The 14,226-nt window shown below is 44.2% G+C and overlaps 1 protein-coding gene across 10 annotated transcripts in view; it reads right to left on the bottom strand.

Moving 5' to 3' along the window:
* Nucleotides 1-14,226, bottom strand: part of EPHA5 (EPH receptor A5) — a 232,952-nt gene that overhangs the window by 89,541 nt on the left and 129,185 nt on the right. For all 10 annotated transcript variants that reach the window (XM_053363669.1, XM_053363670.1, XM_053363671.1 and 7 more), the window contains exon 4: nt 8,479-8,634. In XM_053363669.1, the coding sequence (XP_053219644.1) occupies nt 8,479-8,634 (156 nt within the window). The remainder of the gene's footprint in view (nt 1-8,478; nt 8,635-14,226) is intronic.

Raw genomic sequence — 14,226 nt, 5'->3', positions numbered from 1 at the left:
TATGAAATGTAAAAAGGTAAAGGTAAAGGGACCCCTGACCGTTAGGTAAAGTCGCAGACGACTCTGGGGTTGCGGCACTAATCTCACTTTACTGGCCGAGGGAGCCGGCGTACAGCTTCTGGGTCATGTGGCCAGCATGACTAAGCTGCTTCTGGTGAACCAGAGCAGTGCATGGAAACGCCATTTACCTTCCCGCTGCAGCGGTACCTATTTATCTACTTGCACTTTGACGTGCTTTCGAACTGCTAGGTGGGCAGGAGCTGGGACCGAACAACAGGAGCTCACCCCGTCGCAGGGATTCGAACTGCCGACCTTCTGATCGGCAAGCCCTAGGCTCTGTGGTTTAGACCACAGTGCCACCTGTGTCCGTATGTAGCATTCATTTAATGCAATGCCATAGCTACTCATTCATGACCTGCAGCCTTTGATGACACCTTGCTAGCCTACCCCTGGATTGCCTGCTGGGTGAGTAGAGTTAAATCTGATCTAACCTTGTTACCTCCTTCCTGTCAAGTTTGTCACCTGATTTGCACAAAAGAGAAAGGGAAAGCTGTCTAATCTTCATTGGGGACCAGCTGACAGCTTCTGCCACTTTGCTGTCCCACAGAAAATGGTCCAAGTGTAGAGCAGATGCTCATAAAAGCTCTTCATTGTAGCAAACCGTGGGTATCCACTAACTGTACGTTCAGATGGGAACCACATGCCAGTTCCCTGAAGGATTTCCCTGTATGATATAAGCAGCCTCAACCAGATGCTCGTCACATTCACACTTTCAGTGCATGAAAGGTCCCTGAGAGCCAACTCACGCTCACGTAGCGTACTAGAGCTTAAATGGCAAAGGCAGAGACAGAGCATTGCCCGCCATTAAGGGATGTTTAAGCAGGCAGGCTTCTCTGCAATTACACTAGTGGCCAAGATTGTGGAAACCTTTTGGGGAAAGTGTATTTCTGAGGTGTGATGGCTCATAACACCTGATTGACTCTCTAAACACTCATGCTCATTGGCTACATTCAAATGAAGGAAAGCTACTCCATATCAACCTGTTGTGCTGCCTTTTTCTGGTTATTTGGCTATAACTTCTGATAGAATACAGCTAATTGAACATACCTTGAGGCATTACATTCTTCATTAAATTATTTTTCCACTGATATATAATATTATGGTATTACTCCAAAAGGAAGTGGTGTTATGAGCCATCAAACCTCAGAAATACACTTTTTACCCAAAGGTTTCCACAACCTTGGCCACTAGTGTATATGGAAACAGGGGTTGGGAAAAGATTGTGCTACCACTCTAAAGGTTGCTTCTTGCAAAGAAACCAGAACACACCTGCTCTTCATAAATGGCAGCATGCTGCATGTATTTTAAGAAAACTCCCGGGTGCTGAGCTGACCTCTGACAAGAGAAGGCATAGATAGCATGATTTTTCACTGAGCACAGAATCCTTCCATGGGTGGTTGAGGACTACAGAGGGTGGGCATGTAAAAAGCAGGCTCGAAGACCTGAGTTTGGACCAAAACCTGGTGGAAATAGTAGAGTGCCTTTAAACCCTAGCTAAATCTGTGGATGGGGTCTAGTTTGGCTCTCACTCAGACTGCAGAAAACCTGGCATTCCTGCAGAGATTGGGAGCAGTTTCCAACAGAATAGCATGTGCCTTGTTTGTGCACATACGCAAACAAATCCAGCCTGATGTTGCCATATTGTACATTCAGTCCACACATTTTACCCAGTGAAGTTGACTGGCAGTAGGTTATGCAGTGACAAAATGTATTACTTTTTTCAGTGCATAGATTTCACTGCCAGGTGATGTTGCAGTGGCCCTAGTATAGGTGTTTGTTTGTTTTTTAAAGAACAGAAGACAAATTAATGGAGAATAAAGCTAACATGACAGCTATTAGGCCAGCCAAATAGAACCACAATATGCCAGAGCATTATGCAACAGAATACAGTGGTATCTTGGTTCTCAAACGGCTTGGCTCCCGAACACCGCAAACCTGGAAGTAAGTGTTCTGGTTTGCAACGTTTTTCGGAAGCCGAATGTCTGATGTGGCTTCCACTTGATTGCAGGAAGCTCCTGCAGCCAATTGGAAGTCACGCCTTGGTTTCTGAATGGTTTCAAGAGTTGAACAGACTCCCGGAACGGATTAAATCCGAGAAACAAGGTCCCACTGTACCAGGTGCTACTGGGCTTGGGTAGGTGCCAGTGAGAACAGGGAGTGGCTATTACTTTCATTTCTACATATGGACTCCCAGATATATCTGACTGGGCTAGCTCAGAGTGTCAAAATCCAAATGTGTTCGGAAGGCAGCGGGATCCAAACTTTGTACCTAGCTGATGTCCAGGGGACATAGGAAGCTGGGGTTGATTGGGGAAAGCAGAAAGAATAGCAGAACAAATTATTTTCTAAAAATGTTCCTCACCATTTGCCTCCCCAAATCCCACTGCCACCTCTGCTGAACTTGAGCAGCTCCCCGTATCTAAGCCACTCTCTTTCCTGCCCCTGTTTGAGGTCACATGCCAACTGATGTCCACTTTCTGCACCTTTCTGCAAGCCTAAACCATTCTGTTCCTGAACTGGCCATGGGCGGCCACCACTGCTCTTCTCACACTCTTGCTTCTCGGCCATAAAGGTAAAAGTAAAGGGACCCCTGACCATTACGTCCAGTCGTGGCTGACTCTGGGGTTGCGGTGCTCATCTTGCTTTATTGGCCGAGGGAGCCGGTGTACAGCTTCCGGGTCATGTGGCCAGAACAGCACACAGAAACGCCGTTTACCTTCCCTCCAGAGTGGTACCTATTTATCTACCTGCCCTTTGAGGTGCTTTTGAACTGCTAGGTTGGCAGGAGCAGGGACCGAGCAATGGGAGCTCACCCCGTCGCGGGGATTCGAACCGCCGACCTTCTGATCGGCAAGTCCTAGGCTCTGTGGTTTAACCCACAGCGCCACCCGCGTCCCTCCTTCTCGGCCGTACAAACAAGCAAATCAACACACTTCACTGTTTTCCAACATCCTGCACTCAGCTCTCTTCCACTCTCCCTGCTTCTGTGCTGTAAGCTAAAATAGGAGACATAGATGCTGCAACAGATAAGGACATGAGCTCCCTAACCCGAAGATAATGCAATAATTTCGGGGAAGGTACTCAGGGTGGCACAGATCACATAAGGGAAACCAAAGGATGTGATAAAGCCCCAGGGACTCAGTTCTGACAGCCCCACACAAGAAGGAATCATCTAACAAAAGTAATTATTGAACAGCTGCTTGATAGGAAGAACTTCAGCAGGTGAAATTTCCTTTATTGCGTTTATACACTGGGGGGGGAGGGGAGAGATCCCCCTATGAATTAGTGTTAAATTGTCCCTGGGGTGGTGGTGGTGGGGGGGAGAATTATTTATCTTCTTGATAGGGACTCAAGTCGGCTTACAGATAAAATAAGAACAGCTAAAAACACAGCAAACATAATAATTTATAAAAACATTTAAACACCAATAGAATTAAAACTATATCATGGTTTATAAATGGAGTTGTAGGAAGTGCACAAGTTTTCCATTCACTGCACTCGTGTTTTGGAATAGGGAACCATTACATAAACAAATAAGAAATGCACATAAAATCTGTAAAATGCCTCTGGAAGAGCAAAGATTACACATTAGGGATGGGATGGACCAATACTGTTTCTCCTTTTGACCATGTTCTTCTTTCTTCCTCTGCCCTCACTGTTCTTACCCTCATTTGCCCTCATCACCAACTCAATCTAACTCGGTACCCCCCTCATCTCCCCCAGATTATTCTAGCTGATGTAGCAAACATCCATAAATATAAATAAAATTGGCCATTACGGCCAAGTAGATTGAATGGCAATGTGGGCAAATAACACCATGGGCAGTGAGGGGGAAAAATAGAGGGGAGGAAAATTATCCTAAATAGCCACCAGTAGTAGATTGTGAATGTTCAGTGAGCATTTTCTTCAGCTGCACTGTCATCATTTAGAGGTGAAAATAGAAGCTAGAGCATTTGTATTTACGAACAGTCTCAAACTACATTACATTACATTACAAAGATTGAATTCCATACATATTTCCTATTATATAAATCACAGTTTCCCCCACAATCAGTTCTGTGACTAAAAAAAATATACTTTTCTGTCTTCCATTACGTCTCCTACAATCAGCATAAAGGAAATTATTGTCTTGCAATTCTCCTTCTCTCACCAGACACATACTAATGCCAAGCCCCACATCCTCACTCTTCTCAACATTTCTGTAATGTATCACCTTTTGCAAAAAGAAGGAAGATCTCTAGTAAGCTCCTATCCCTGTGTTCTCTCTCTCTTTTAAAATGCACTAAGGCTACTCCCTCACCACCACCATCTCGATTAAACTAACTTCTCTTACTTTTCCACATGGGCTTCCAATGTCTTATTCCTTAGCTTTTTTTAAAAAGGACACTATGGGCTTTATCTAGACATAGTTGGACTTAGTTTTGAGCGGCCGCCGAGACCATATAACACCGGTCTTGAAAGACCTACATTGGCTCCCAGTACGTTTCCGAGCACAATTCAAAGTGTTGGTGCTGACCTTTAAAGCCCTAAACGGCCTCGGTCCAGTATATCTGAAGGAGCGTCTCCACCCCCATCGTTCTACCCAGACACTGAGGTCCAGCACCGAGGGCCTTCTGGCGGTTCCCTCACTGCGAGAGGCCAAGTTACAGGGAACCAGGCAGAGGGCCTTCTCGGTAGTGGCGCCCGCCCTGTGGAACGCCCTCCCATCAGATGTCAAAGCGATAAACATCTACCTGACATTCAGAAGACATCTGAAGGCAGCCCTGTTCAGGGAAGTTTTTAATATGTGACATTTTAGTGTATCTTTCATCTTTGTTGGAAACCCAGCCAGATGGGTGGGGTACAAATAATAAATTATTATTATTATTATTATTATTATTATTATTATTATTAGAATGGATCTAGTCTTAGTCATATTTAGCACAGACCAATTAAAATCAATGGGATTAAATAAGTCATTACTAACATGTCCCACTGGAACCAAAGTGAAACTAATTTTAACACAATACTAACACAAGTTTCACAGTATGCAGCTTTAGAGAGGATCCATTTTATTTATTTATTTTGCCAAACAAAGTGTTATTTCAGCCCCCAGGGTTGGGGAAATGTTTTTTGGAAGTGTGTGCACAGTGTCTGATGCAGGCTTAGAACCAAAAGCGGAGCTCAAGACAAAGCAAAAAGCAATAATTGACAAATTGTTTTGATATGGAGGTTATTTGATTATGTGTTTTGATATTATGAAACTGCTTTGAGTTGTCTTTTATACGGAAGCATTATGGGCAGCGACACATTAGAACGTAAACATTGGAAAATGTGTTTATTTGTCATGCTTTGTTGTGAACTGCTGTGATTGCAGTGTATTCAGAAAAGTAATATACAAATAAAGTGTGTATACACCACAGCGCCACATAAGCATCTTCAACAAAGAGTTCTCTGATGCTCTCCCACCTATTCCATTCCTCCTCCCTGTCCACAAATGCAAATTTCTCTTAAAGTAAAAATTTATTGAGATTCCTGCATTGCAGTCAGGGTCCCTTCCAGCTTTACAGTTCTCTGATTTTGTGATTCTAAGATGCTGTTTGCAACATCACGTCCATCACTTTCTCTAAAAACTGGTTCCATGTCCGTACGCTGCTTTTGAAGGAACAGCAGGGTTCCAACAAATGAGTAAAACAACTTTTTCTTAAAACATCATGTTTTTAAGTCAGCGAACAGCTGGCAGGAAAATGACCAAGAGTTTTTCTGCATTCAAGGGTTTGGCCGCAATGTTTATCTCTCTCCTAGTTATGATGAGTCATATATTATTGTATGGTCTATGAACACAGTTCATTTTCCCCTGGGATGACTGTGTCCCCCACCGGCCCAGCTTTCTTGCCTGGTTTCTGCAGCATAGAGGCAAATTCAAGATATTCCCTTGTCCTGCATGAATGGACCCTGACAGATTCTAAATCGGAGCTTCAAAATAAATGTTTGCAGGAGAAAGTCCAAACAGGAAGGGCTCCCTCACTGCTGACAGATATAAAATGTGCCATTTGAGAGGGCGGCAGTTGCTCCTCTTCTTAGTTTTATTATAAGGCAGCTTCCACAGGGCTCCCAGGAGCTAGTTTATAAAAAAAAAGCCACCCTGAAACTGCAGGACTGCAAAGCCCACCCGCAAGTTTGTGTTAGTCCTGGCCATGTGCTGAATATACAGTGGATGCTCGGGTTGTGAACATGATCCATGCGGGATGCACATTCGCAACCCGCAGCGTTCACAACCCACAGTGGCGCGTCTGCGCATGAGCGGGTTGCAAAGTGAAATTTAGCGCTTCTGCACATGCGCGACCGCCAAAACCCAGAAGTAACGCATTCCGCTACTTCCAGGTTTCGGCAGTCCGTAACCCGAAAAAACGCAACCTGAAGCGTCTTTAACCCAAGGTATGACTGTATAGAGGTATGTAGTGGGGAAACTTAGCATATAAACAGATGTCTGGAACCTCGACTGTGCAGGGTTCTGGATGTATAGAGGTCTAAGCATTCAGGTTCCCCTGTTGCAGATGTCCATACTCAAGGTATGGCTGTTGGGAGTAGTACAAAGAGCTCCTTCAAAGTGTAGAGCAGGGGTCGGCAAATTTTTTTAGCCGTGGGCCAGTCCACTACCCCTCAGACTTTGTGGTGGGCTAGAGAAGCAGCATGGGGGGGGCTGGAAGAAGAGGCAAGGGGGGCAAGTAATCCTCCTCCCCACTGCCAGCCCCAGCTGCTGCGCTCACCTTCCCAGGGGCCGCCGTCGCCACAGCTGCTTCTCCTGGGTACGCAGAGCGAGCTCGTCCGCTCCGCTCTCTGGCCCACAGGAGCACCAGGGCAGCGGCGATGGAGGGAAGATGAGTGGCGTGAAAGGGCTGGCTCCAGAGAGGGGTTGCTTAAAATGGCGCTCAGCCAGCTTAGCCCAGCCCCCTTCCTCCTCTAGGCAGGGCGAGGAGAAGCCAGGAGGAGGGAGGGAGGAGGCGCCACCGTGGTGTGTGGAGGGGACTGGAATGGCGTGGGGGGGAATGGTGTAGCCTGAACAAACAGAATCCCCACACCGATCCACAGACAGTCCACGGGCCGGATCCTGAAGGCAATTGGGCCTGATCTGGCCCGCAGACCTTAGTTTGCCAACCCCTGGTGTAGAGCCTTTGTGTGAGCAAAGCATAAAGAATGCCTTGCATAAAAGGAGCTTTCTGTTCCGACCTATTCTCTCTCTCTCTCTCTCTCTCTCTCTCTCTCTCTCTCTCTCTCTCTCTCTCTCCCGCTTCCCCGAAAGCTACAAACCCTTACAATACAACAAGCTGCAGAATACCAGGCAGCTCCTAACTCTCTCCTGAGTAGCCAGCATTCAAAACGTTTCTCTTATCTTCTTCCTCTGAGCCATCATCTTCCCAAACAGCTATATTAACTTTGTCCCCTATACTCAAACAAGAGCACAAAGCACTCAAGGCATTCACCCTAATACTCAGGCGGTACTGCAAATAACTGACAGCTGAGAGCCATGGAAGCCAGTTCTCTTGAGCTAAGGAGCTGGTTAGAAGGGTAAAAGAAGGCACTGAGAACTGAATGAATATGTTGTTAAAGGAATGCTACTGTACTGCACAGTATGAAGGGATCTGTTCTCCAGTCTTGGTATATTTCATAGCTAAATATGTTTAACAGGCATTGGTGGGTTTTTATGACTGGTGGCTTTCTGAGTGGAGATACAGTATGTATATATTTTAAGGAACATGTTAGTAGCATAGGAATAAGGCATGCAGGGGATAGAAATCTTGAGTTTTGCAGCTATCTGGAAAAAAAATGAGATGGGGACTGAGCAGTGTCTTGCATGTGGGGAACAGATGGTGTCTGCCTGCTTCCTTGTGGTCAATTTCTTTGTAGGTAAAGAATCAGGTATTATCACAACACTCTAGAACAACACTCTAGTAGTTTTTCTTCCTATGGAAACCAACACTGACCATATGAATTTCCTATAACTCAAGGGAGTGTGGAAGCTTCCTTTTGCCATACGTGTTCTTTCCACACGCAACACCCTAACTATTCAAAGCATGGCCCAGAATTGTCCTGCCACCCCACCAGAACAACCTCTGACAGCATCTGCAGAACAATGATGTAATGACTGCAAGCACAACTATAGGAAAATGTAAGGCAACAAAGAAGAATATGAAAAGAAATGGGAGCGACAGGGGGTCTGATTTTGCCCCTTCCTCTGCCCAAACTCCTTTCCCCCTTGACCATATCTAGACCTCCATCTGACATCCTGGGGAACCACTTCCATTTCAATTCGGGGCAGATGGACCAATGGTCTGACTCAGTGTAAGCAGGTACTTGCGTTCTCAATTATCACAATCGTCATTTAACACGTCGCTTGTAAAACGAGCACTTTAACTGATTAAGTGCAAGTTGACTCACTTGTGCAGGCCATCGTAGGTGGGTCCGATTCCTTTCGGAAATAGTGCTCTTCACAAACACAGGAAGTTGACGCTTCTTCGCGTGTGTAACTGTGTGGAGGGCATTTCGTGCACATCTGACTCTGTGGCGAGTCTTTAAAGAATCCTGACCGACATGCTGCAAGAGAAGAACCAACATTTAAGTTCATAGCTGCTATCTGGGAGCCCAAGAGTCAACCAAGTCCAGCCCCCCCCACCCACCCAAAAGGAAGAAGATGCAAAGTTGTTTCTTCAGAGAGAGTGTGACTCCTAGAGTGGGCTTTTCCCCAACAATCTATTTTTAAAAAAATAAATATTTTTTTAAAAATATATATATATTAGGAATTCCACCGTAACAATTTATCTAAAATACATCATCCTCATCCCCCCATTTTTCCCTCCCCCTCCCCAAAAAAGAAAAACCCACCCTCCCACCCCATAATAAAAATATTATTAATAAAAATAATATTTCATTAACAATTTCAGCATAATAAAATTTCAAAATTTCAAAACATATCATATTCATTATGATTTTTTCCTTTTTTCACACACCTCATCAAACCCTCCCCCCCCACAGAGACTTCCCTCAGCTCCACTCTCTGATTTCTCAGCACATACTATTCTCTGCATGTTATAAAATTGTACATAGCCTTACATTATCTATCTATCATGTTATCAACCAATAAATTTGTGTATGTTTATTCAAACCCTGCCAAGGAGTCCAGTTCATTTTGTTGTCTTTTAAGATAATTTGTAAAAAGCTCCCCTTCTTCCTTAAAGTCACAGTTATCCTTGTCCCGCAGTTTGTATGTCAATTTAGCCAGTTCTGCGTAGCTCATCAATTTTTCTTGCCAATGTTCTTTCGTTGGGATTTCCTCATTCTTCCATCCTTCTGCTATCAAGACTCTTTCCGCTGTTGTAGCGTACATAAATAAGTTCTTTATTTGGCTTTCCCCCAACAATCTAATACAGGCATAGGCAAACTTGGCTCTCCAGATGTTTTGGGACTACAACTCCCATCATCCCTGACCACTGGTCCTGTTAGCTAGGGATGATGGGAGTTGTAGTCCCAAAACATCTGGAGGGCCGAGTTTGAGGAAGCCTGACCTAATACCACCACCACCACCCCATCAAGATACATTTTCTACAACTGAGACTCGGTCTGGGGGGGGAAATCACACACTCAGTTATTTAAATGTCAGCGTAAATGTAGTTTCTTCTTCTCTTTTCGTTGTATACCAACCCCGTAGTTTTATCATTAATTTTTGCCTTCAGGTGTTACAGCTAAGAAATCTTCAAGCACCTATAAAAAAATCACTGAAAACATTAGAATGCTGCTTTTTTTTAAGAGCTGCATTCCAGGGAAACGGTTGAATGTGCTTTTCGCTTTTAATATCTAGCCTCTTCTCCTAAAAATAAATGCCTTAGCCAAAATTGAAATAGTGCATTGGCCTAGAGAGGAAATGGGATATTTGCAGAGAAGGTGCTGTAATGAATTCTTTTTTAAAAGGGGGGGGGACCCTCATTGCTCTTTGTTTTCCCATCCCTCAGAAACCTGCAAAGAATTTCAAATTACCACATATCTGACAGATTCCTCAAAGTTTGCTCCAAGCTAGACATGTCCCCTGTAAAATACATGCCTCCAGGATTTAATACGTCTATACAACAGAGCTTGTTGTCTGAAAGTGTGGGGGAGCTATTATTCTCATGCTTTTTGTCTTGCACAATAGTGGCTGGAAGATTTACTCCTTTTTAGTAGGAAAGAAAAAAGGGTCATTATTATACTTTTCTACACTTAGCATTCATGGGTTACCAGTGGTATAGAGCAGAGAATATCTGTTGCATGCACTGTTTGTTTTTGATTGTATAGTCTTAGAGAGACGAGCCCAGACCTTTGTACTAACTTTTTGGCAGCTGATTTAGCATTATGCCTGAGAAACTTACAGAATAATGTTTTGAGCTACGAAAAGTGGGCCAGTTCAACTTTTATGGCTTTGGGCACAACCTGTTATGCTTCTGATCTGAATCAAAACCTTGCTTCTGAGCACCTGAATTTCTTAGGTCTACCTGTAGGCTTGCATGGGGAAATGACAGAAAACTTGTTTATTTTGTGACAGAACTTGATTAAATCTGCATGCGTACTAGCATGTTCTCACCGAAAGATACAGACTACAAGGAACGAAAGACACTCAGTACTACCTATGTCTAGGAATACTACAATGGTATACAGCTGCCATATAGGATCCAACAGAGCCATCATTGATAACAAGGTGCAAGCAGTTAAGAAAAACACAGAATTAACCCACATGTGATGCTTCAATAATATTTTTAATGCTTTAAAGAATCCATTTGGTGCAATAATCACCATAGTAAATTCCAAATGAAAAAGTCAACTTAACATTTGATGGCTAAATTAGCATGTTGTTCCCACTGTGTTAAAAGCCGATATTCCAAATGAGTTGAGCTTGAGTTGTATACAAAGCCTTGTTTTAGAATAGCCTCTTGAGAGATGTTGCCTTCTTAGAATAACTCACCCAATTGAATTCTTGGGGAAATGTAAAGGATTTTTAAGTGTTTCAATGAGTTGTAATTTGTATGCACTAAACAAGAGTTTACAGCAATATAATCTTTAATTCACTTATCTTCTCCCTTAGTTTACTACATATGAAGAGTGTTCTATAGATTATATTTGCTGCCAACTGTATTTTCTTTTAGTCTATCTGAGCTTAATGGGACTTACTGCATGTAATCATGTATATGATTGGAGCCTTAGTCCTGTGGTGAAAAACATCTGATGTAGCTGACGTTTATTTTATTTACAGTGATGATGATGATTACACAGCCCCAGCCACTCTGGGTGGCTTCCATCATAATAGAAAAACACAGTGAGATATCAAACATTAAAAACTTCCCAATACAGGGCTGCCTTCAGATGTCTCCAGAAAGTTGTATAGTTGCTTATCTGTTTGACATCTGATGAAGGGCATTTCACCGGGCAGGCACCACTACCGAGAAGGCCCTCTGCCTGGTTCTCTGTAACCTCACTTCTCGCAGTAAGGAAACTGCCAGAAGGCCCTTGGAGCTGGACTTCAGTGTCCGGGCTGAATGATGGGGGTAGAGACCCTTCTTAAGATATACAGTGTCAAGGCCATTTAGGGCTTTAAAGGTCAGCACCAACACTTTGAATTGTGCTTGGAAATGTAAAGTGGTACCTCAGGCTAAGAACTTAATTTGTTCTGGAGTTCCGTTCTTAACCTGAAACTGTTCTTAACCTGAGGTACCACTTTCAGCCCTGGAAGGGTGCAGCACAGGGCGGGTTTGTGCACATGCATTGGAGTGAGAGCACCTGGCCAACTGCCCAGCGGTGCTCCGGGTTTGTGCACATGCTGGACACCTCTAAATGCAACCCTCACAAAAACTGAGAGTTGCCTGTGTCCCGTTTGATAACTGCAATTTATTTTCAGAGATGAAACCAGGAAAGAGAGACCCACCTTTAACTGTGATACTACAAAGTACTACAGTGGTACCTCAGGTTAAGAACTTAATTCGTTCTGGAGGTCCATTCTTAACCTGAAACTGTTCTTAACCTGAAGCACCACTTTAGCTAATGGGGCCTCCCGCTGCCACCGCGTGATTTCTGTTCTCATCCTGAAGCAAAGTTCTTAACCCGAGGTACTATTTCTGGGTTAGTGGAGTCTGTAACCTGAAGCATCTGTAATCTGAAGCGTCTGTAACCCGAGGTACCACTGTACATGGATCTAATGCAGATAGTAATAGTAATAATTTATTATTACAGTCAAAGACCAGTTCAAGAAGCACAACTGAGACTGCTTTCACAAAAATGAAATAGACATTTACCGTAGTTTATAGATTAAAATTAAAATAGTCGCATGAACACAAAAAGACCTAAGGTTAAACTAACATGCAGATTGCCCCTGGGACGCCCAGGATGCCAGCTACGGCAGTTTTCCTAGTGATCTATTTATTCCAGGGGGTGTTCTACGCCTACAAATCTGCGCGCAGAATCTGGCAACCATTCAGGTCATCTTGTGATCGAGGAGAAAATGTACCTTGTCTGGAAAGGTACCATCAGCAAGCCTCACCAGATGGGGGTTGATGGTATCTCTACGTGCCTCATCATAAAAAGGACATCTAAAAAATAAGTGTTCTGGGCTTCCTATTTCCTCTAATGGACAGGTGCAAAGTCTCTGAGCGTATGGGACTTTCCCCAAAAGATCCTTCCAGAACCGGCGAGGGCAGAGCCGAACTTCTGGCATCTAATGCAGATCTTTCAGGAAGCCATTTGGATCCATTAAGTGGTGGGGGAAGCCGATTTGAATTGGTCCCACCTCCCTGAGAAGGGGAAGGGTCGTGGAGAAGTCCAGCTGCACCACAAAGTGATCTGACCATGAAACTTATTTTGTTCCACTGGAACTTAGTGTAAGATCGCCCACATCCACACCAGATCTAAGGCATGTCCACGGCTATGAGTAGGGCTAGACTTAACCTTCCATGAAGTCCCAAGCGACCACTTGTAAGGTCATGTTAGCATGGATGTTAAAATCACCTAGGACCACCAAACTATGAGTCTCTAGGAGAACATCTGACATGACCTGAAGCAACTTACGCAGGGAATCCTCGGTCCGTCCACCTACAATTAGTGGCCATACATATAATATACAATTTGAATTATCATTTTTTTACATGGTTGTTTGAATTACAATTTTCTCCTGAGAACACTTCCACCAACATCCATATTGGGCCATTTACTATTTTCTTAGTTTCCTACATTTTCCAGTCACATTTTGAGACTTGCCTCTTTTTCCTCTTTTGTATTTGATACTGCCCTCGTTTCCCTCTCCTCTTCCATTGCTCCTGCCTCCTCGGTTGTCCCACAGCTCCATCCCCTACTGCTCCATCCCCTACTGTTTCCTACTTGCCCCTATTGCTGGCATGCCCTTTGGCTCTCATGAACCTGGAATAATTAAATTAATAACTGAAGGTGTCATGAATGAGCCAGCCCCCAGGGAAGGTTTGCAGTCAGCTGAAGGAACCAACCAGGAACAGAGAGGGTTAACTGCCAAGCAGGATGAGTGAAGGCTAGTGTCAACTCTCCCGCCCCTTGGAATGCCGGCTGATAAGAGAATGCCTGAGAGTGAGCCAGAACCTGCTATCATGAAGTGCAAAATGCAGTGGAAAGTGAAGGAAGCAGTTTATCAGGCAGGAAAGAGCTAAGAGACAGCCTCTCAGAGAATGGGGAAAAGGCGGGAGCTGACCCTCCCAGTCAAGATCTTGGCGAATGGGAGGTCTCAGAGATAGGAACCAAAACAAAAGATGTCAGAAGCAAAAGTTCAGCTGCTTCTGGTCTCGCAAGAAGCAGTTTTCAGAAGGGGCATCATGACTGACGAGGCTGGCGGCTTGTTAAAGCCATCCTGTGAACTCTGCTTGTTTTTGCAATAAATCTTCCTATTTAATTAACTACGCTTGCTGTGTTATCAAGACGAGAACCGGGACTCCTGACAGAAGACGACTTCCTCAAGGATCAGGGCAATAGCCCAGCATCCTGTTCTCACAGTGGCTAAACAGATGCGTGTGGGAATCCCACAAGCAGGACACCAGTGCAAAAGCACTCTCACCTCCTACGAGAGAGCCAGCATGGTGTAGTGGTTAAGAGCAATGAACTCGTAATCTGGTGAACCGGGTTTGATTCCCTGCTCCTCCACATGCAGCT

The sequence above is a fragment of the Podarcis raffonei genome, chromosome 13, assembly GCF_027172205.1.
Source record: "Podarcis raffonei isolate rPodRaf1 chromosome 13, rPodRaf1.pri, whole genome shotgun sequence".
Taxonomy (NCBI): Eukaryota; Metazoa; Chordata; class Lepidosauria; order Squamata; family Lacertidae; genus Podarcis; species Podarcis raffonei.
Note: the sequence above shows the minus strand (reverse complement) of the source record. Positions and strands in the feature narration are given on the sequence as shown.